Raw genomic sequence first — 25,068 nt, forward strand, 5'->3', positions numbered from 1 at the left:
GTCTAAACCACCTCATTGTAGACCCCATGCGTTGAAAATGGCACCTCATTGGCATTACGTAAACTACTTATTAATAAAATAGAAATGTTGAGGTCTCATTTATATATTCCAGTCAGTGGATGCTTCATCTCACAGTAACTTCATTTGCACTATGAACGTCCTACTGCACCCTTGCTATAAATCTTAGGGCTCAGTGCACTCCAGTATTTTGTCACCACCCATCCTCCAAACCTGTTCCTTTTTCTTGAAAGGTGTCCATAGCAACCAAAGTTGCAATTACTGTGACCAGATCAATTGCCAGCAATTGTTTATTATCTCTTAAGACCTATCATGTTTTGTAAATGACGGAGTTTATGTAAGAATGAACCTGATAACTAGAGTAGATTAAACCAGAGGCTGGAATATGGCATTCTGAGGACCAGGAAGACTGCATCGTGGAATGCATGTTCCCTTTACAATGTAGTCCATTGCTTTGTCTCCCTAGAAAACAGGAGTTTTGCCATTTTCTCTACTTTACTGTCAACTCCCTTTTATTATTTCTTCTAGAAATGTTTTCTTAAGTCTTCTGCCCAGAGGACCAAAATATATATACAGTATGTTAATTATACAAAAAGAAATTTTAATAAAATTAACTTACCAAGTATTTACTTAGCTAACGATTAGCCTTGCACAGCATCCTAGATTAAAAAGTTTGCACACAACAGGAACTCGTGAGCAACAGAAGCCCACTAGCGTCATTCTTATTCATGCTGTACAACCAACAAGACGTCGTTTTTGCTCCCAAGTTCATGTTCGCTGAAGTCGATGAAGTACCCACTTTAGTTGGTTTCTCATCTGTTGCATTTAACTTGGTTGCCTTACCTGCTTTATTTGTTCTCTTTTGGTACTGATTCTAGTACTTCCAGTCTTCGCTATTGTAATGAAGGCTGCAAGACTAGTTCAACCAAGCTGTGCTATGATGCACACACTAGGTGCAGTAAGTGTAAAGGAAAGGTGTGTATGAGAAATCTTACCTCTGATGAGTGCAAGGAGTGTGATGATAGTATGTGGAAGTTTTCGGAATCTCACTTAAATAGGTTAGAAAAGAACAGGGTCAGGAAGGTTGCTGCCAGAGCTGAAAGTAGGGCTTCTGTCAGAAGGGACTCTTCCCCTAGGCCTAAGACAGACTCTGGTCTGCCTCCTTCTACTCCTGGAAACAATCTTGCTCCCTCTTTGACTGCTCTCGATCCCACACTGCCTACTCCCGCTTCCGTGATGACTGCTCCTGCTTCCATAATGTCTGCTTCTGCACCTGTACTTCTGCTTCAGGAAACATAGCCCGTCGGCAACAGCAGACCTTAGTTGCAGAATCAGATGACTCCCTCTCTTGCACCACTGCAGAGCCAGCTAGCAGAGATTCTGAGTTATGTCAAGAAAGCTCCTCCTGCGGGAGTTTTCTCTAAGACGGCCGACGACCTTTCACTGGTTTCTTTGGAGGACGAGGAAGATGAGGGTCAAGGTTCAACTCAGTTGATGGCATACAAGGCTTTACTTTGTTTCTTCTTCACTCCTGCTCCTGTGTCTCCTGCCTCCTCATGCCTGATGTCGAAGAATCAGCTTGAACTCACGCTCCTTCCCAAGATGGTCCTTTCCACCTCCTCCAGGAAAGCTCTGAAAGTGGTCAAAGAGTGGCTCTCGATGAAGAGGGAACAAGGGAAGGCGATGTTCGCTCATCCTTCCTTGCATCTTATCAAGAGGTACTATAGGCCTTATGACACTGGAGAAAGCCCCTCCCAGGGGGACTTCTCTAGTCTCATCGACTCTTTGCACTGTGCAGCCTTCGCCTCAGCCAGAGTTGTCTTCTTCTTGGCAGAATTGGTTGAGGTATTCAGTTTCCTCGACTGGACAGTGGGCGCTCTCGCCAAGAAGATCGAGAACACCGCAAGGATGGTTGACTGTTTCAGCAGACCATTTTAGCATGCTTTTGTGCACGGATAAGGCCGTCCGAAACGGTGCAGCAGAGCTTGCATCGCTCTTCACCTTCGGACTTTTGAAGAAGAGGGCCCTTTGGTGTTCTTTTGCTTCAAAGGGAGTTACGGCCTCACAGAAGGCAGCTTTGCTTTTCACGCCTCTGGACCCCTCCCATCTCTTCCTGCAAGCCATGGTAGAGCAGATAACTGCAGAAGAAGTCGACTCAGGACCTCCTGACTCAATTGTCACGTTCCAAGCCTTCTTTGTCGGCGTCCTTTCATTTGAAGTTCGTCTCTCCGCTCCAACAGCCCCCCTTTAGTGTGAAGAGACCCCAGTCTCATCCTAGACCCCAATCCAACCCATGCTTCCATTGGAAGTCCATCAAGAAGCACTCCACCGCCAAGTCTCAACCGAAGAAGTGAACAAGAAGTCCGTGTCCCGGTGGGAGCCAGGCTCCTCAAGTTCTGGGAGAAGTTGGCTCACAGGGGAGCAGCCATGGATTGTCAGGGTATTAAAGGAGGGCTACTGCATCCCTTTCTTGGAGATCCCTCCTTTAGTCTCTCCCATTGCATCAACGATGTACTCAAAAGACTCAGAAAGATACTCGGCCCTTTCGAAGGAAGTATCCTCCCTCCTTCTGAAGAAGGCCATAGAAGTAGTTGAGGTCCATTCCCAGGGATTATAAATCAACTGTTCGTAGTTCCCAAAACATCGGGGCCAGAGACCGGTACCGGACATAAGCGCTCTCAATTGCTTTGTAGAAAAGACCAAGTTCAAGATGGAAACGAGTTAGTTAGTCATGTCATCTATTCGTCCGGGCGATTGGATAATCACTAAATATGCAAGATGCTTATCTGGACATCCAGTTCATCCAACGTCCAGGAAGTACCTAAGGTTCGTCTTCCAAGGTAAGGTCTTCCATTTTTGGTCCCTCTGCTTTGGTCTTTCCACGGCACCTCAGGTATATTCTTGAGCTCTTTCTCTTCTTGCCAAATGGCTTCACTTGGTAGGCATCAACATCAGCCTTTATTTAGATGAATGGCTTCTCCGTTCGCTGTTGAAGGGAGTGCATGAAGGACTTTCAGACACTGCTTCATCTTTCCCAAGAATTGGGAATCCTAAATCTCCAGAAGTCCCAGTTAGTACCATCTCAGGAGATTCTTTATTTGGGGACGATTCTCAACTCTCAGACTTCTCAGGATTTTCCCCAAAGAGAACCGTGAACTGCATTCAGTCAGAAAATAGTGGATAAATATATACAAGCGGCCAGTGGTTAACGACGCGATCGCTTAGCGGGGAATTTGTTTTACGGTTGTTGTCAAAAATATTCATTAATAAAATAAGGGATTTCAAGGTATTTTTACAGCACAATTTTCGGTCAACACCGCCACTAGCGCCGTTATGTCTAACGAGTTCATACATTTGTAGAAATGCCATTCAGACCATAAAGGTTATGCAAATGATATTAACAAATTTTATGGAGAGTTTATTACATAGGTATTAGGGTAAAATATATGCCTCTGACATTGTTCTATGCCGAAAATATCGAGTTACATAAGTGCAAATTTAGCTATGGATGTGTCGATTTATAAATGTTCATGCTTATATGTTTAAAATGTGTATTATATATAAGGTATTTTTATTTCTGCACAGAAATATGATACAAAGGCAGCTTTTGAAACTGCCCTTCACGTTACCAAATAGGATGTTTTTTCATGTTCGTTCTTGTAAGCTACCGCCTGCCGCTCTTGCGAAAATATCAAGTTAAAAAGAGTGCAAATTTAGCGATCGATGTGTCAATTTTATAAATGTTCGTGCTTTTATGTTTAAAATGTGTATGAAAATGTAATACAGATAGGGTATTTTTATTTCTGTGCAGAAATATGATACAAAGGCAGCTTTTGAAACTGCTCTTCACGTTATCAAATATGTACAATGTTTTTCATGTTCGTTCTTGTAAGCCGCTGCCTGCCGCTCTTCCGAAAATGTCGAGTTTAAAAGAGTGCAAATTTAGCGATCGATGTGTCGATTTTATAAATGTTCGTGCTTTTAAGTTTAAAATGTGTATGAAAATATATTATGTATAGGGTATTTTTATTTTTGTACATAAATATGATACAAATTAGGGCAGCTTTTGTAACTACCCTCCACGTTGTCAGAGGATGTTTTTTCATGTTCGTTCTTGTCTGCCACTGTTCCGAAAAATGCATGGTGGTATTTTGTTAATTATGCGTCTTTTCCATAAATATTTTAAAAAGTTATACATTACTGCACTGTATCCAATAATATTGTATGTATTCTCATACTGTATTATAAAATACTACGGCAAATCTAAGCCAGTATTCCGCAGAGCGGCCAGTGTTTTGGTTTGAAATCAGCTGATGGCAAATACAAGTTTGTTTTGCCATATTTAACGCAAATTTTCTTGCTTCTAGTTAGCATAAACGAATATCTAGGTACTTCACTTATATGAGACAAGGTTATTTTTCCTTATAGGACTTGTTTTTAGGTGGAAATATGAATTTAATAGGTCTCATTGTGATTGTGAACTAATTTTTTTTTCCGTTAACAGATTACGTTGGCGGCATGTTTATTGCGTAAAAAATTATGTGATTCCGTTCAAAAATTTCCTTTATATCGTCGTAATACGAACTTTACGTTATTTATCTTGTATCTGCGTGAAACCAACAGTAAATTGTGTTCTTTCATGCACAGTAGTTTTGATTAAAATGATTTTATCTACGGTAGTGTTTGATGGCAAACGTTTACTGGAGTTTTACCCTTGTTGCCAATGCACAATAATAGTCATTAACAGCTTGAACAGTTTTCTCACCTTCAGTAATAACTAGGTTTAAATTTAACAGTACAGTGTTCCCCCCGTATTCGCGTTCTCCGGATTCGCGGACTCACACATTCGCGGATTTTTCTTTGGAACCTATCTAGAAATTATTCGCGGACGGACTCGCCCATTCGCGGAATTTTCCGACGAAAATAATCACTAATTAGTGTATTTTGATGTTTATTTTCATGACTAAATACATTTTTATGATATAAAAATGATTTATAATTTTGATTAATACTGTATTAGTAAGTTTAATAAGTTTAAATATCACATAATAAAAATAATAATTCTCTCTCTCTCTCTCTCTCTCTCTCTCTCTCTCCTCTCCTCTTCTCCTCTCTACAAAGATGTATGTTTTTTTTGTATGATAAATAAATTATTTACTATTTTCAAATATTAATATTAATTTATACAGCAATAATATCAATTCATTAAAGAAAATACCATAGTGAATTAGTAAGATTTTAGCTTATAAATTTAAAAAATTATGGAAGAATGAAGGAAATCCCAGTCAGATTCTTTCTCTAACTCCAGGTACTAAAACTCAGATATACATATCAAGTTAACCCTTAAACGCCGACTGGACGTATTTTACGTCGACATTTTTTGTCTCGGGTGCCGACTGGACGTATTTTACGTCGACATACAAAAGTTTTTTTAAAAATTCGTGGAAAAATACTTTTAGGCCTACCAGCCAAAAACTCTTGAATCACGCGCCTTGGGGGATGCTGGGAGTTCACGGATCAAGGTGTTGTTTTGTTTACAATCGTTACGCAGGCGCGCAAGCGCGAATTTCTTTCTTGCCGCACTAAAAAGTATCTGTGACACATCTCGGAAATTATTTCGTCACTTTGACATAATTTTTGTACCATTTTAAATTAGCTGTTACATGGAGTATTATATATGAAAATGTGCGCATTTTTATGAAGAATACAACAAAAAAATATTCATGATTGTAGCTTTTATCAGTTTTGAGATATTTTCATATAAATAACGATAAGTGCCAAAATATCAACCTTCGGTCAACTTTGACTCTATCGAAAATGGTCGAAAAACGCAATTATAAGCTAAACTCTAATATTTTAGTAATATTCAATCATTTAACTTAATTTTGCAACTAATTGGAAGTCTCTAGCACAATATTTCGATTTATGGTGAATTTATGAAAAAACTTTTTCCTTACGTTCCGCGCAGTAACTCTTCCAAAAAAATCATACATGCGATTGTGGTAATGTTTGCACCATTTTAAATTAGCCGTTACATAAAGTTTTATATATGAAAATGCGCAATTTCATGACAATATAACTAAAACAACCCATGGTTGTAGCTTTATCAATTTTGAAATATTTTCATATTAAAAATGATAAGTGACAAATTTTCAACTTCGGTCCAACTTTAAGACTCTACCGGAAACTGGTCTCCGAAAAAACGCAAATTGTAAGCTAAAGCCTGCTTTTATATTCCTAGTAAAATATTCAAGCATTTACCTCAGTTTGCAACAAATTAGAAAGTCTCTATCACAATATTTTCGATTTATGGGGTGAATTTATGAAAACAATACATTTTTCTTTACGTCCGCCTGGCGGATAACCTCTTCCGAAAAAAATCATACTTGCGATTGTGGTGTAATGTTTGCACCAATTTTCTTTAAATTAGCCCGTTTACATAAAGTTTTATATATGATGAAAACTGTTGCGCAATTTCATGTAGAACTACAAACAAAAAATATTGAAGGTTTGTAGCTTTTCTCATTTTTAAATATTTGCATATAAATCACGATACATAGAAAAAAACTACGTTGTTCGGTCAACTTTGACTCTACCGAAATGGTCGAAAAACGCAATTGTAAAGCTAAAAACTCTTACAGTCTAGTAATATTCAGTCATTTATCTTCATCTTGAAACAAATTCGAAGTCTCTAGCACAATATTTAGATTTATGGTGAATTTTAAAAAAAATCTTTCCTTCCCTTAACGCGCGGATTCTCCGCCACAAATCTCCGAAATGCGTACGTTCCATTCTCGGAATATTTGCTCCGTTTCATATTAGGCATTTCATAGAGTTTTTATATATGAAAATGGTGCGCAATTTCATGTAGAATAAAACGAAAAATATTTTTTGAAGGTTGTAGCTTTTTTTATTCCGAAATAATTGCATATAAAAAATATATATATAAAACTTCGACCATTCGATCACTTTACCTAGTCAGATGGTCGAAAAAACTCATTTGTAAGCTAATATTCTTACAAATATAGTAATATTCAATCATTTTTCTTCATTTTGAAAGAAATTGGAAGTCTCTAGGACAATATTTAGATTATGGTGAATTTTTGAAAAAAATATTTGTTTACGTCCGTGCGTTACGAATTCATGCATTATTTTGTGATAATATTTTCTCTGTGTTGCTTTTAATCGTTTTACTATGTGTTATACCAAAATGATTGCAATTTAGTGTACATTACAACGAAAAAAGAAGTAACTCGTTACCTTTAACCGTTTTTGGAGCACAGCGCGATTTGAATACAATTATATATTGAAATTTTTGTTTTTTGCGCTATCATATATCGCATTATTTTATATATGATAATGATGTTTTTTTCATTTCTGATGGGTTGCATACTAAACTTCAGCCAATGGGAACAAAAAAAAGGAGCCAAAAATATGAACTTCTTAAACTCTTGAAAGCTAATCGCGCTGTGATTTTTTGATATTTTTTCCTCTTCCGCGCTCACTCTGAAACACTTCCGGCACACGGGAAAACATTTTTTTTTTTTTTTTTTTTTTTTTTACCGCTTCGGTCGTTTAAGGGGTTAAGTGACTCGGAGGGGGAAGGAGCTGATTTGTTGCTGCATCAAGTGGGCATGAAATATCCACCCCCCCCCTCTCTCTCTCTCATCTCTCTCTCTCTCTCTCTCTCTTTTATTGAGATGAGAGATTTTTATGGTACATATATGCGTAATATGATTATTAATATTTTCAAATAATAATAATAATAATAACTGTAATTACAAAAATCATATGTGAAAGTATTTTACAAATACAGGCGGTCCCCCGGTTACGACGGGGGTTCCGTTCTTAAGAACGCGTCGTAACCCGAAAATCGTCGTAAGCCGGAACGACGTTCTTGAAAACATGTCCACAGGGAAAATTTCACTACTAATTTGCAATTTTTCTTAGGGCCGTATCTCTAAAATTATCACTAATTTACTTTTTTCATGTGCAACACTGTGTATTCACAAATTACTGTATATTTTCATTAAAATACAAAGAGAGAGAGAGAGAGAGAGAGAGAGAGAGAGAGAGAGAGAGAGAGAGAGAGAGAGAGAGAGAGAGAGAGAGAGAAATAACTCCTTAGGTTTCAATAGATTGAAATGAATGTCTGTAGGCAACTTTTTCCCCCTCCCATAAATACATATATTTCTCCAGAGAAGAGAGAAAGAGAGGACTGTGCAATTATGTTTGTCTGTCTATCAATTCTTTTGCTGAGAGCGAGAGAGATAAAAGGAAGAAATAGAAACACCAAATGTATGACAAGTATCTTGTGGAGAGAGAGAGAGAGAGAGAGAGTTGTTTAAAAGAGAAATGGAATGATTTTTGTATTTAAAATACTCAGATATGAATTTTGTACTTGTATTATTATTGGAAAATATTAATGATAAACTTATTACATACACGTCCATGAAAATGATCTCATCTCAGTGAGAGAGAGAGAGAGAGAGAGAGAGCGAGAGAGAGAGAGAGAGAGAGAGAGGTACATAAAACCATTAATTCGTTGACCATTGTATGGCATTGTTAAGCTTGAGTGTCACTCGAGTGAGGTGGGGAGGGTTGATACAGAAAAAGACAGGGAAGAATTTTCTTTTGAAATTATTTATCGTATTATTACTATTTCTATTATTATTATTATTATTATTATTATTATTATTGTTCTTATTATTATTTGAAAATATAATAAACACGTGCATCTACCATAAAAATTCTCTCATCTCAGTAAGAAAGAGGAATTATCCTTACAAGTGAAATGGAAAGGTCATTTTCATCTCTTTAAATAAGACCATTATGAATTTTGTAATTAAAGTTTTATTATTATTATCGTTATTATTATTATTATTATTATTATTATTAAATAACTGAAATTATCAATAAACATTTTACATACTACTAGTACCATAAAAATTCTTTAATCTCGGTAAAAGAGGAGAGAAGAGTTTATCTCGTTTCTAACGCTTCTAGCGAAAGAGAGGGAGGGCGTTACCACTATGACTCATTATTATCTTGTGTGGCAAAAGAGAGAGAGAGAGAGAGAGTTAACCTAATTAAAGTGACATGGATAGATTAGTACGTATTGTATTTCTTTCTTTAAAATACTATCACATATGAATTTTGTAATTACAGTTATTAGTTTTATTATTATTATTATTATTATTATTATTATTATTATTTATTTGAAAGTATCAAAAACAAATAGTACAAGTACATAAAAAAATCTCGAGTCTCAGTAATGAGAGAGAGAGAGAGAGAGAGAGATGACGGAGAGAGAGAAGAGAGAGAGAGATAGAGCGAGAGTGGGGGGGGGGGGGGGGTAATGTCAGGACACCACTGCAGGTCTCCCTCCCCCCCAGCCTCTTCCCCCTTTTGGCTGTCACAGAACATGATATATATCCTTGACAGTTTTAGTACTGGAAAAGGTACAGAAAAGACTTGGGATTTCCTTCAACAGAGAAGACTGGGATTTCCTTCATTCTTCATAATTTTTTAAATATAAGCTAAAATCTTACTAATTCACTATGGTATTTTCTTTAATGAATTGATATTATTGCTGTATAAATTAATATTAATAAAAAATTTGAAATAGTAAATCATTTATTTATCATACTAAAAAACAAAAAACCATACATCTTTGTAGTATAGAGAGAGAGAGAGAGAGAAAATTAGTGTTATTTCTTGGAAAATACAAAGAGAGAGAGAGAGAGAGAGAGAGAGAGAAAACTGTCGCTAAACTATAAAGGATTCTTATCTTATCATAATATTGTGTTTTTTAAAAGCATTGTAAACATTGCGGAGCGTCGGAAGCGTCAGCGTCGTAAACCTCGGAACAAGCGTCGTAACCCAGGGCGGATTTTTCAATGAATATTTAAAAGAAAAAGCGTCGTAACCTCGGAACGTCGTAAGCCGGACCCCCATCGTAACCCGGGGACCGCCTGTACTCCGATAATCTCTCTCTCTCTCTCTCTCTCTCTCTCTCTCTCTTAAAGCGATGTATGTTTTTTTGGATGATGATTTACTAATTTTCAAATATCAGTATTAATGTAAACAGCAAAATATAAATTCATTAAAGAAAATACTAAAGTGAATTAGCAAGATTTTAGTTTATAAAAATAAAAAGAAATTATGTAAACCCCGTGTCTTGTTTTTTGAAAACACGTTAGCCAGCCTTAGTTGGCTGGGTCCAACTGTCAAATCGAGTGTTGCCATCTACGGATCATTTGAGATTCTCTCTCTCTCTCTTTGCTGATATATATGAGATAATTTCTATGGTACAAGTGTATATTTATTAAATATTTTCGCATAATAATAAATAATAATAATAATAATAATAATAAACTAATCTCAAAAATTTCACATGCAATAGTATTTTTAAAGAAGTACAATAATCATCCATTTCACTATTTTTCATAAAAGGGACAAAACCCTCTCTCTCTCTCCTAACTCTCTCTCTCTCTCTCTCTCTCTCTCTCTCTCTCTCTCTCTCTCTCTCTCTCTCTCTCACGACCGAATACTAGCATGCGCTAGTGGTAACTCTCGCCCTCTGTTTGGGCTGGAAGTGTATGTATAAGTATATCTTTAAGGACATTACTACAATTTTATGGTAAAATAATAATATACAGTACTAGTTTACAAATAATAATACGTTTAATGAGATTAAAAGTAACCATAAACAATCTCTTCCTCTCTCTCTCTCTCTCTCTCTCTCTCTCTCTTCTCTCTCATCTCTCTCTCTCTCTCTGCCCCTATGGCTGGTTTTATATATTTTCTAATGGTAAAAGAATGTTTAAAGATTACTTTAAAATGTATTTAATAATACCAATTCAATGTATATTTTGATGTAGGATAATACTTTAAGTAGACATTTGGTATTTTTTGATTTCACATTCCATTGTTCCCTTGTAAAAAGAAAAAGAAAATGGATGTCTCAAATAGTAAACCGTATGAAAGAAAACGTGCATGACTGAGTACTTATTGGGGGACTGACCATTATTTTCACATACTTACGTAAACTAAAGTTCATTCAGTACGTACATAGTATGTATTTATGTATAAACATAAAATGTAAGATTTTTTTACTTTTTAAAATAGTATTAATAATATTTCAAAGATTAATATGAAACCATAATAGGATATTTTTATGTATATTTGATGAAGGATGGTCTTTTAAGGATACTTTGGTGTTTGCATGTTCAGGATAGTTTATGAGCATTTTTTAGAGGGGGGGGATTCCAACATTCGCGGATTCTAAGTATTCGCGGGGGGGTCTGGTACGCATCCCCCGCGAATACGGGGGGACCACGTATATTTCCCGATTGATCTTTGATCTATATTGATCTTTGATCTATAGCAAATAAAGTGATTACATTAAGATATCTCAGCTCTATTCTACATAATGTCATTTATAACAACTACGAGTCCTTCGTTGGCCGAGTGGATTTCGCGCTCGGCTACCAGTCCGGTGGTCCGAAGTTTGATTCTTGGCTCGGCCAACGTGGAACCAGAGGAATTTATTTCTGGTGATAGAAATTCATTTCTCGGTAGAGTCAAAGTTGACCGAACGTGGTTTTTTTCTATTTATCGTGATATATATGCAAATATTTTGAAAATGAGGAAAGCTACAACCTTCAATTATTTTTTGTTGTATTCTACATGAAATTGTGCACATTTTCATGTGTAAAACTTTATGTAACAGCTAATTTAAAATGGTGCAAACATTACGACAATCGGACGAAAAAATTTCTGATTTTTTCAGAAAAGTTAACGCGCGGACGTAAGGATTTTTTTTTTTTTTTTTTTTTTTTTTTTTTTTTTTTTTTTTTTTTTTTTTTTTTTTTTTTTTTTTTTTTTTTTTTTTTCATAAATTGACCATAAATCGAAATATTGTGCTAGAGACTTCCAATTTGTTGCAAAATGAAGGTAAATGATTGAATATTACTAGAATATAAGAGTTTTAGCTTACAATTGCGTTTTCCGACCATTTCGGTAGAGTCAGAGTTGACCGAAGGTTGAAATTTTGGCACTTATCGTTATTTATATGAAAATATTTCAAAACTGATAAAAGCTACAACCATGGGTTGTTTTTAGTTGTGTTCTGCATGAAATTGCACACATTTCCACATATAAAACTTTATGTAACAGCCAATTTAAAATGGTGCAAACATTACAACAATCGGACGAAAAATTTTATGATTTTTTTGGAAGAGTTACCGTGCGGACGTAAGGAAAATTTTTTTTTCATAAATTCACCATAAATCGAAATATTGTGCTGGAGACTTCCAATTTGTTGCAAAATGAAGGTAAATGATTGAATATTACTATAATATAAGGGTTTTAGCTTACAATTGCGTTTTTTGACCATTTCGGTAGAGTCAAAGTTGACCAAAGGCTGAAATTTTGGCACTTATCGTTATTTATATAAAAATATTTCAAAATTGATAAAAGCTACAATCATGAGTATTTTTTTTTGTATTCTACATAAAATTGCGCACATTTTCATATATAATACTCCATGTAAAGGCTAATTTAAAATGGTGAAAAAATTATGTCAAAGTGATAAAATAATTTCTGAGATATGTCACTGATACTTTTTAGTGCGATAAGAAAGAAATTCGCGCCTGTGAGCCTGCGTAATGATTGTAAACAAAACAACGCCTTGATCCATGAGCTCCCAGCATCCCCCAAGGCGTGTGATTCAAAAGTTTTCGGCTGGAGGCCTATTAGTATTTTTCCACGAATTAAAAAAAAAAACTTTTTTATCGACGTACCATATGTCCAATCGGCACCCAACAGACAATTTATGTTGACGTTTAATACGTCCAATCGGTGTTAAATGGTTAACTGCTCTAGAATTTCAAAAGGTGTGCGGCAGCCGTAGGCTTTAAAATCGCTTAGTGTCAAAATCACTTAGCGCCGGTGGCCAGGAATGGAACCCCTGCCGCTAACCGAGGGCCGCCTGTACCGAAGAAGAAAAGTAAACATCAGTCATGCATACCAAGAGACAGGAGGATCTTGTTCCAGAAAATCAGAAAGTGGAAAAAAGGTCTTCCAAAAGAAAAAAAATGCATGGAAAGTGATGGAACTAAAAAGTAAGATAGAAAATGCAGAATAAAAGATTATACAATTAAAAGAAAATGAAAAACAGGACTTGGAAGAAAAAAACCCTAGTAAATATCAAGCAAAACCCCAAACTATTGTACTCATATGCAAAAAAGAAGATTAGAAATAGGCCCTCTTAATAATTGAAGGGAGATTAATGAATGAAAAAAAGGAAATATGCAACATATTGGCAGAAAGATATAAGAGAGAATTTACCCCTAGAATTGATAATGAAGATAATGATACAGAAATAAGGTATGAAAGTAGTGAATATTTATCAGACATAGATATTAATGAAGCTGATATTGTGCCGGCTATTAATGAAATTAAAAATGGAGCAGCAGCTGGGCCTGATGGTGTCCCTGCTATTTTGTTAAAGAAAGTAGTTCATTCTATTGCAAAGGCCTTTGCAATATTATTAAGGCAGTGTAGATACAGGCAAGATTTATGATGAGCACAAATTAGCATATACAGTGGTACCTCGAGATACGAAATTAATCCGTTCCGAGGCAGCCTTCGTATCATGAGTTTTTCGTATCTTGGAACACACTTTACATGTAAAATGGCTAATCCGTTCCAAGCCCTCCAAAAACACCCCATTAAATTTCATAATAAAGCTAAATTGACCTATAAACAATGAAATATACGTACAACAATTGGACCATTCAATACCTAAATTAAGAATAAAAATGCAAAACTGTAAATAAAGTGTATATTAGTGTACAAGAAATATTATTACTGTAACGTAAAATGTGGAAGCTTACCTTTTGAGTGAGGCTATCTCCGAAAGTGGCGTCAGAGGAGGAGGAGGACAAACAGCAGATAACGTACGTACACTTAACTTTACGAAAACACATACAAAATTTAAGGAAAACTATAAAACTAAAATTTACGAAACACATTAACAAAACTGTAACACTTAACTTACAAAAACCTACAAATTATAATTTTAATTTTTTTTAAAAAAATTTTTTTAAACACTTATGTTAGGCTTACAAAATTTAAACTTCATCACCACTTTCAATGTTCTGTTTTTTCATTCACTGGTTCTCCTTTTTGCTCAACTGTTTTTTATCACTTGTTCTTGCTTAACTGCCTAATGCTTTGAAAAGGCCTCTTTAGATAACGATCCAAGGAAGATTGCTTCTGCCTACTTTTTCACAATGTTCCTGAAACGGACTCAGGCAAAAACGTCATCGAACTGCGCAAGCATACGACCTGTGTGAGCCTTTTCGGGGTGTCTTTTTTTCGATAAACAAATTGCACTTTATGAAAAAGCGCCTAGAATATCCTTAATTTCTGCCGTTGTCATAGGCTCCTCCTCCTCTCTTCCTGACCGCTGCTAGAGAACTCCTCTTAAATGACGTTATGTTGGCATGGCCTCCAACTCCTTCAGGTCATCCGTCGTAAGCTCTCTTGGTGCTCCTCGAGAGGGTCGTTGATGTCGTCCTCGTCGACGACCAGTCCCCTATGGGACTTGCCGAGTGCAACAATCTCGTCAAGATCTGGTTCCAAAACAGTTTCGGGATCGTCAACTGTTTCTGACTCTGCAGCACCAGCTTCGCCCACGTCGAATCCCTCGAAGTCTCGGGCGGATACGGCATCAGGCCAGAGTTTCCTCCACGAGGAATTCAAGGTTCGCCTCGAAACCTCCTGCCAAGCTAGGTCGATGAGTCGGATGCAAATGACGATGTCGAAATGCTCCTTCCAAAATTAACGCAAGGTGAGGTTTGTGGTATCGGTGATGTCGAAACATCTCTTGAAAAGATGTTTCGTGTATAGCTTCTTAAAGTTCGCTATCACTTGCTGGTCCATGGGCTGGAGGAGAGGGGTGGTGTTGGGCGGAAGAAAAAGAATCTTGACGAAGGAATACTCCGCTAGGATATCTTCCTCGAGGCCAGGAGGGTGGGGAGGGGCATTGTCCAACACCAGCAGACATTTCAGGGGGAGGCACTTCTCTTCCAAAAATTTCTTCACTGTCGGGCCGAAACACAGATATACCCACTCCGTGAACAAAAGCCTCGTTACCCAGGCTTTTGCATTAGCCCTCCACATCACTGGAAGCTTCTCCTTCAGCACTTTGTGGGCCTTGAAGGCTCGAGGAGTCTCAGAATGATACACCAGTAGGGGCTTCACCTTGCAATCCCCACTGGCGTTTGAACAAAGTGCGAGCGTAAGCCTGTCTTTCATAGGCTTATGCCCGGGTAGCTTCTTCTCTTCCTCCGTGATGTACGTCCAACGAGGCATTTTTTTCCAAAAAAGGCCAGTCTCATCACAATTGAAGACTTGCTGAGAACTGTAGCCTTCCTTGGTCATCGTCTCATAGAAAGTCTTCTTAAATGCTTCGGCTGCTTTCGTGTCCGAGCTGGCAGCCTCCCCATGACGCACCACCAAATGGATGCCAGTTCGTTTACGAAATTTCTCGAACCAGCCATGCGAAGCCTTGAACTCTGGGGTTTGCATTGAAGTCCCTTCCCCTCCATCGTCTTCCGCCTGCGCAATCAAATCGCCGAAAATAGCGCTGGCCTTGTGGGCGATTGCTGTCTCCGTTACCTTATCGCCAGCGATTTCTTTGTCTTTTATCCAGACGAGGAGCAGCCGTTCCATCTCGTTGTGCACGTGGGTCCTCTTGCTGGACAAAATAGTGATGCCCTTCGACGGTGTAGCTGCTCTGATGGCATCCTTCTGTTTAAGGATGGGGCCTATTGTCGACGGATTACGGCCGTATTCCTTTGCGATCACACTCAATCGCATACCAGCTTCGTACTTCTTGATGATCTCCATCTTTGTCTCCAAAGAGAGCATGCGCTTCTTTCTGTGAATTTCAACTTTCTTGGGACCCATGACTACGTTATCTTGTACAGTAATCCCTCGCTACTTTGCGCCCCAAGTTTCGCGCCCTCAGTGCATCGCGGATTTTTCAAAAATATTCATAAAAAATTCAAAGTTGAGAAAAAATGGCGCGGACGCTAGCAGAAGGCAGAGAGAGTACATTAGAACATCAGGTATCAACATGGAGATGGCGCGTAACTCAAAATCCACCTCTCTGATTCGCTGGCCATCTCGGCTCCTGAATCTCGCAAGCTGATTGGCCGAGCCGCCGAGACGCGTTACTCAGCATCTCTCCCTGCCCACCGCCCAGCAAAGGAAGACCGTATTCATTGTTCGCTCGCGCTCGTGTCGCTACTCTTGCCGCGTGAAAGTTTTAGCTGTTCTTTTGTGCTTTTTTTTGTGCAAAATAGTGCTTGTGATGCCCTTGAAAATGGCTCCTAAACACCCTACACCCCTGGTGAACCCAAGAAGAAGAGAAAAATGATGACGGTGAACGAGAAAGTGAAATTATTGGACATGTTTAAGGCAGACAGTAGCTATGCGTCTGTTGCCCGCATGTACAGACTGAATGAATCAACGGTTCGCTACATAAAAAAAGACGAATTGAAAATCCGTAAAACTGCCTCAATAACGTTCTCCAAGGACACTAAGCGCATTGTGACTCCTCGTAATAAGAGGATTGTGCAAATGGAGAATGCGTTATCAGTGTGGATAACGGACTGTCGGGAAAAAAAGGTTAGTCTCGATACCAACATGATTCGATACCAACATTGATAGAGGTGAGTTATGTATCTTGTTATAAGAATACAGTTATTATTTACATATACATGTACATGTATGATACTATGCATTTAAAAAATAGGGGGGACCCTACTTCGCGGTTTTTCACTCATTGCGGTCGGTTCTGGTCCCCATTAATAGCGATAGGTAAGGGATTACTGTACGTAATTTACGTATAAGTAACACAATAAAGTTTCCGCACAACACAATAGTATACTGCAACGAAATCACTAACGAATTTACGTTACTAATTGAAATCGTTGGACCGAACGAATGCCGTGTGCGTACGATAGAGATGTTGGTACGAAGAGGCCGAGATAGGTACGCCACCACGTATAACGTAAAATAAGATGCATGATGGGAGGGATGCTGTCTGATAGGAGAGAAGGATTTCATGGCTTGGCTAGCATCAGGAACCAATGGGAGAGCAGGAGGATGGTGGCGAGTCTACTAGTACTAAGATGGCGGCGCGCGGCGCGAGTTTCAAAATTGTTATCCGGGCGAATCTCGGACTTTCAGAAACCTTTCATATCTTGAAAACTTTTCGTATGTAGAGCAGTAAAATTTTTCACATTGGCTTTCGTATCTCAAGTTTTTCGTAAGTTGAGCCTTTCGTATCTCGAGGTACTACTCTCTGGTAGACATTAGAGGTGCCTCACACTGAGGGACGTGGGGCAACCCGAACAAGATGTAAGGTCTGTAAGGTAAGGTTTCTCTCTCCTGTTGTGCTCGACTCTACAGTGGATGAGTCTGCTAGGAACGCTTTCTTCAGTCGCGACCTTTGTTCCATTGGGCAGGTTACACAGTAGGAATCTTCAATTCTTCCTCAAAGCTAACTGGGACAGGAAGACTCAACTGGACTTAACGAGTTGTCCTATCACACAGGAGATAAAATCCGATCTCAAAAGGTGGCTGCCAGAAAGAAGGTATTCACAGGGGAGATCCTTCCTCCTCCCAACCCCACCCTGGACTTTTACTCGGACGCTTCAAATCTGGGCTGGCGTGCCCTCCTAGGCTCTCTGGAGGTCTCCAGGACATTGTCTCCAGAAGAAACGAAGCTCCATATCAACATCAAGGAGTTGAAGGCTATTCATCTGGGCCTATGTCAGTTCTCCTCGTACAAGTACAACAAGACGGTGGTTGTACATGCCAACAACACCACGGCCTTGTCTAACATCAAGAAATGGGGGCACGCACTCCTTTTCCCTCTGTCAGACAGCAAGATAGCTACTCGTATGGGCTCATCAGCGTCAAGTAGCACTTCACCCACTTCGTTGAGGAAAAATTAAATGTCTTGGCGGACAAGTAGAGCCAGTGGAGGCAAGTGCTTCCCACGGAATGGACTCTGGACGGCAGGATTTACTCCGACCCGTGAGATTGTGGGGCGGACCCCCAATAGACTAGTATGCAACATAATGGACACACCGGTGATCAATTGGATCTTTATGCATTTCCTCCCTTCAGCCTGGTCAGGGAAGTCCTGAACGTTCATGGCCCACAGCAACGTCTCAATGACTCTGCTAGCTCTGTTCTAGCCCTCAAAGGAATGGTTCCCGGACCTTCTTCGTCTTCTGGTAGACTTCCCGTGACTGCTCCCCCAAAGACCGGGGGTACCCAGACAACCGTACTTCATAAGGTACCACCAAGAGTTGTCCATGCAAGCTCTGACAGGTTTCAGACTGTCGGGAAACTCGTCAGAGTGAAGGGATTTTGAAGAGCAGCTGCGAAGCTAATGCAAGGTGCAAATACCAGTCTACTAGCAAAGTCTACCAGTCAAAGTGGGCAGTCTTCCATAGATGGTGCTTCAGACATCACATCTTGTCTTCTGAAGTGATTTTCTCATCTATTTAAGAACCTCTATGAACCTTTTATCTTCCATGATCAAGGGTTACCAAGCCTTGCTTTCCTCTGTGTATAAACATCGTAATCTGGATCTATCTGTGAATCAAGATCTTCATGACCTACTGAAATCTTTCGATACTTCCAAGTAGAAGAAGTCGACAGTGATTTCCTGGAACCTGGATGTAGTATTGAAGTGGCTTGAGGGCCCTCCCTTTCGAGCTCCTCAAGTTTGTGTAAAACTATCTTTTTTTGTAGCCTTAGCTATGGCTAAACATGTAAACGAGCTACACACTATTGATAGAAGAGTCGGATTCTCCCAAGGCGATGCGGTCTGCTCCTTCACCTTGGGCTTCCTAGCCAAGAATGAGGATCCTAATAAGCCATGGCCTCACTCATTTCATACAGGCAGTCTCCAGTTATCGGCAGGGGTTCCGTTCCCAGGGGTGTGCTGTTAAGCGATAACCGTCATTAACCAAAACTCTGCGATTTATGACACCAATGACAGGTTATCAGCCCCATAAAACCCTTATGGTGCTGATAACCAGATCTCAACCCATTATGGTGCCATAAATCGCCAATTTTATGGTGCTAGACAAGTGTCATGGTAATTGCTTTATAGCCAAGAAAGATAAAGGAAAGGAAAACGCATCTTCGAGAAGTTCTGCAACACGGAGGCTTTCGCGCGTGTGTTTGAAACGCCTGTTCTCATGATGGTTCTAGAATCGGCAGGAATGTTGTGGAACGCAACAGGCGCTGAAGTGTCTTGAGAAACGCCACGACTTCTGATGCAATACTTCGTCGAGAAACTTCTAAATCGTTCCTGTAATCTCGGGAATCTGTGACGCTTGCCGTAGGCCCCGCCCCCAGAATGCCATATAAATACGACGGACGAAGTAGGAGAAGGCAGATCATCAGTTAGTCACAGAGTAAGAGATCATCAGTAAGAGCCACAGATCAGATTATCAGTGAGAGATCAGCAGCAGAGATCATCAGAGTGAGATGAGAGAAGGACGAAGGATCAGAGAGGAAAAGTCGCTCGAGAGAGTTTGGTCGAATTCTGGTCAAGTCGTCGTTAGGAGATGACGACTGAGGCATTTCGACATAGAGCAAAACTTCAGAGAAGAAACGTTCTGCAAGAGGTTTAGAGAAGTTCCTGCCCTTCGAGTATCAAGAATAGACATTATTTTCTGCAATACAGAGTCAAGAAGACGTCTGCAATCGCAGTTCTCCTTTTGTGAAGCCATCGCTTCAAGTCGCAAAACTGTCCAGCAAGTATTTGAATCACCTCACTGTTCCCCCAGTTCACGCATTGTAAGATTTTGCCTTTTTATGTAAATAGGAGTTACCATTCTGCATTTATCTTTGTTAGTAAGCTTGTAAATAAACCTTTGTTGTGTTAGTGTTTCTTTCTATATTCGTATCCCCAGTTTCAACTGTTAGTGTTGAATTCTTTTTTGTTTATCATAATATCGAACCTGAAGCGGACCCCCTCGGGGTTTGTAACAACAAGCCCCATAAAACCGGATCGCCAATAACCGGGGACTGCCTGTATAAGGAACTTAACAGGTATTGTGGGCCTGGACAAAGAAAAAAGAGCTCTCTGCCTGGTCAGAGCACTGAGGTGTTACCTGGAGAGAATGGAGAAGATCAGGGGATCCTCAAGTAACCTCTAGTATTTGGTCAAGAATCCCTCCCGTCTGCTTTCCAAGAACAGCCTCTCATTCTTTATCAGAGACCTAATATGCGAAGCTCATTCCCGGATACAGGATGAATTGCTTCCATGGCTTAAAGTGAGAGCACATGAGGTCAGAGCTGTGGACACCTATCTGTCCTTTAAATATAACTGGTTTCCCTCTGTGATCCTTCAGTCAACATATTGGAGGTGTAAGTCAATATTTGCGTCACATTATTTGAAAGAAGTAGAAACGGTTTTTGAAAATTGCAGTACCCTTGGCCCATTGGCATTGGCTGGCATGGTATTAGGTGAGGAAGCATAGGAGAGACACGATCTCTCTTTCCTATCTCTTTTCCTTGTGTCAAGGGTGTTGAGTTATGGGGACCCTTGGGGGGGGGTACCTAGTACCTGGAGGATCCCTCAGTTGGTTGGTTAGTTAGTGTCTTTTTATCATTAATTTGTATAATGGGATAAAGGTGAGAGGTTTATTCTCTGGTCTTGTTATGGTACTGTGGCCAGGGCAAGGGCATGAATATTTTATCTTTAGTCTTGTCAGCGGTCAGGCAGATCCCCCGTTGCAAGACTTCCACCAATGTGGAGGCGACTCCCAGCTCACTGCTGTCCCACCCACTACAGGTTAAGATGAGCACCACCAAAAGTAGCATCTCCTGCTGTAGCTCTCTTATCAAATAAACAAGAGACAAACACTGAGCCAGTGTTAGCCATTCCTCTAGTTCAATAATAACATTCTTTTAATGCACTGAGTAAGTTCAGTCCATACATCCCACCCCCTAGTAATGTGGGATTCAGCTAAGTAGTTACTTGGAAAGTTACTTTTATAAAAATGATATTTTTGTAGTAAAATGAAGTTTTATGAATATACTTACCAAGTAATTACTAAATCAGAGCCCGCCCTCCTCCCCTCTGATTTTCATGGATTTAGCGGCAATAAATAAGAACGACAGTGTGGGCTTCTGTCATTTGCAAGTTCCCATTGCAGTGGGCGGGACCTGTCACCCCCACCTAGCAACAGTCACTTACATGTAAATTTCCGACTTTAGTATGTCGTGCTAGGCTAATCATTAGCTAAGTAATTACTTGGTAAGAATATTTATAAAACTTCATTTTATTATAAAAATACCTATCATTGTTGGAAATACATAATGCCAGAAATGTGTTTATCTTGTGAGATACTAAATATGGTATTTTGGTAATAATATCTAATGATTTTCACTGTTATACTAAACTTCAGGTCATACCTGACACTTTAACTTTTATGTAGTCATTCATCATTGAGTTGCATGCCGTAACTCACATTTCCAGAAAAAGACTTAATTTGCTTATGCATGTGAATGATGGAAATTTTAAGGAAATAATAAAATGTGATTCATTGTTATCAGATTCAATGTTGATGAAGTACTGATGGGTCTACTAATAAATTTATCATATTCTGAGAATTTAGAAATTCATTTCCTGATTTCAGGTTGAAGGAGAATCTGCAACCTTAGCAGATGATGTAGTCTGTTATGTGAAGTTATGGGGAAAATTTTCAGAATTGATAATTGTATTAGGAGCAAGCTTGCGTGAAATACTGGATCGCTGGGCTGAAGGGAAAGGTCCTCTTGCTCATGAATTTACACCTGATGAAGCCAAACAGCTTATCAGAGCACTTTTTCAAAATACAGACAAAAGGGCTCATGTTTTAGCCAAAATCAAATAGCTGTTTCTTGTACCTAAAGTAGGTAATTGTCTGGGTGTTTATTGTCATTTTATTTTACTATGGCTAGAAATTGATGATTTATCTCTTGAAATGACATCATTCTTGGTTTTTTTATTGAAGAATAAAGCTACTAATGAATATAGCATGTGGTTTTCCTTGTCCTGCATATAAAAGAACAAACCATTGCCAGCCTTATGCTTTAATGTAAAGTGATCTGCTGGTTAATTGTGTATCAAAATGATCCTGACCCTTCACATGTCTCATTCTAGTCTCTGTTGTGTTGCTCTTGGATTTTACTTAAGATTTATCTATGTTGAGAAGGCTTTGAACAGTCACCTCAAGCAATTAGTTCAATATTACTGAGTTCTACATTACTGGACAGACATTTAAGTAATGATGTTATTATATCAAAGTACAGTATAGTATCTATAATATTTCAGAAATACTAGAGGTAAATGTTTGTGTCCTTTGTTTAACAACAGAATGCTGAAAAGTAGCTCCTGTGAGGTTGCTCTATGTAGAAGACCTGGTTTAACAGCAGAACCAGAGGAAGATGTCTCTTAAATGTTTACAAGATCAGACAATAGATTGAAGAATAGGACTGGAAATTTAAGGAAATCTAAGCTTGTGGTGATAGGAAAGGAAGCTATGGAAAAAAAAAAGTTGGTTAGGAATGCAGCTATGTAGATGCTGGAGGTGATAGCTAGGTAGTTAGGTAGTTACTTCAGTACTTTAGAATGAGTATAACAGATGGTGTCCCATGTGATATTCAGGGTTATAAAATATGAAATGGATAAGGGATTTTTGATGCTTAAAATGTCTAAACATACCCAGAGGAGTGTTATCATAGGACAGACCTAGACAACATGTAGGATTGTAAAGCTGGTACTGAGTGGTCAGTAAGAAAAAGATGAATAGTACAAGTTTTGCATAAACAAACAGCAAAAATCTGTGGCACATCAAAACTGTACCAATGTTCACAGATTTTGAACAGCCATGACTAGAAAATGTAGAGATTTGTGGCTGGAGTCTAATAGGAAGTAAAGATTCTGAAATACATAGTTGCTTTGAAGTGTGGTATACTCAAGCTGCGAATTAGATTGATGTCTCACCAATTCTGATGTTTTGCACGTGCGATTAGAGGGGAGAGGAACAGTTGGTGAGAATAGTAGTAAATATGAGAGGAATGTGCAATGGGGAGGCCAGTCGAAAGGCTCAGAAAGACCTCAGAGATAGGGCATTCAGTGAAGACCTGATGGGAATTCACTTGCAGTACACAAGATAGATGAGGGTGAGAGTGATGCCAGTTAAAAGAACACAAGTAGCATGTGTCAAGAATTATGTAATCATCAATCAAACTATGCCTGATGTACAAAATGAACTCATTTGGCATGTGGGCTGCATTCTGTCCACTGGGTACATCTTTTTTGAGTTTGGTATATTGTATCCATGTGGTACAGCTGGTCCGATGGGATGGGTATATTTTGTAAATGCTATACATTTAATTCATTATGCACATCTTGTCCATTGGGTACACTTTTTCTTCTTGTTTTATGGCAGGACCATCTGCTTGACAACTGGAGACTGCAACCTAACCTACTACTGCATTGTCAGAAATATTCACACATTTTCTCATATGCCAGCAGATCTGTGTGCCATTTCAGTGTAATAAGTGTTGTTACTTGCCTTTTTTTCTTTTTTTTTTTTTTTTTTTTTTTTTTTTTTGTTTTTTTTTTTTTTTTTTTTTTTTTTTTTTTTTGTGTACATTAAAATTGGGGTTAGTATGAATTTAATTTTTTTTGCAGCAGATTAGTGACAGTTTTGTGCTTAAATAAAATCACAATGAACAGGAGAGACTATGTTTAAACAATGTGTATGTATATTTCAAGGCACAACAATCTTGGAAATGTAAAATAACCTGGACATGAATTGCTTACTCTTGAGGGTCCAGAAATTTTTCTTTCAGAGATGTGTAGCAGGATATTGCAAATCCCTTTTATAGAAACCTAATTAAAGTTATTAAAGTTTTCATTTTCCTTCTCCAGTTTGTGATTGAGGGAATGATAATTTGTTCAAATTTGTATTTGAGCTCCATGAGAACAATGCAAAACTGATGATGAATTATACACACTACATTAGCAAACTGATAATGATGCATTCAGTAATCACTTTAGAGAGTTTGTATCTAAGTGAATGATCAAAAGAACAAATTAGGCTGAAAAAATATTTTTTTTTTTTTTTTTTTTTTGTTTTTTTTTTTTTTTTTTTTTTTGGAAAGTTTACAGAATTGGTCTGCATTTAATATAGGATAAAAATAGTTTTACTAACAGCATTATTTTATGCAAGACAAACAAGCTATTTATCCTTATAATGAAAAATCTTGGTTAAACTGTTATGGGAATTCACTGACTTAAAGGGATTTTGGACGTAAGGAAAAACATCTCATTTCTGGGCGATTGGCTCGCTTAGATTTGTCGCCAGCGAAAACTAATCCTTTGTAAACTTTATTGCTTTACTAGGGTAAATGTACTAACACCATACCAGAGAATAAATAAATAAAGAAAAAAGGTCAGTACAACTGACTCGCTCACCCTCCAAGAGGGTGTCGGTATGAACACTATGGCGAGTGAGACCACTACCACGAGCCACTTGCCAAATAGAAAATCTCCACTACAAAATCCCCCACAAAGAGGGGAGCCGACCCACAGAGTGGGCAGCAACTACTACTACTCCATCCCATGCTTGCCGGACTGCTGCGCCTCTGGTGGCCATCCTGAAGTTAGCAGACAATCTTGAGCGATGGGATGGGTAGGGCGGGATTTCGCTGGCCGACACGAGCCAATCGCCCAGAAATAGATTTTTTCCTTACGTCAAAATTTCCCTTTTCTGGGCTCAGCTCGTGTCGCTGCGCGAAATCGTACAGAGAAATAGCACAAGATTGTAAAGAAAAATTCAACAAAACAAAAAGGGTCTCAAATAAAAGATAAAATAAAATAAAAGAATAAATGCTAATAAAAGATACATATCACAATGATACAAAATTAGAAATATTGCTTAAATTAAA

The 25,068-nt window shown here is 38.5% G+C and overlaps 1 protein-coding gene across 1 annotated transcript in view; it reads left to right on the top strand.

The window, feature by feature from the left end:
* LOC135220792 (centromere/kinetochore protein zw10 homolog) overlaps positions 1–22,147 on the top strand; it is a 310,898-nt gene extending 288,751 nt beyond the window's left edge. Inside the window, exon 16 of the mRNA XM_064258288.1 lies at positions 21,768–22,147. Coding sequence (XP_064114358.1) covers positions 21,768–22,004 — 237 coding nt within the window. The 3' untranslated portion in view covers positions 22,005–22,147. The remainder of the gene's footprint in view (positions 1–21,767) is intronic.
* Positions 22,148–25,068: the final 2,921 nt, after the last annotated feature.

Source organism: Macrobrachium nipponense, chromosome 2, assembly GCF_015104395.2.
Source record: "Macrobrachium nipponense isolate FS-2020 chromosome 2, ASM1510439v2, whole genome shotgun sequence".
In the NCBI taxonomy this organism is placed as follows: Eukaryota; Metazoa; Arthropoda; class Malacostraca; order Decapoda; family Palaemonidae; genus Macrobrachium; species Macrobrachium nipponense.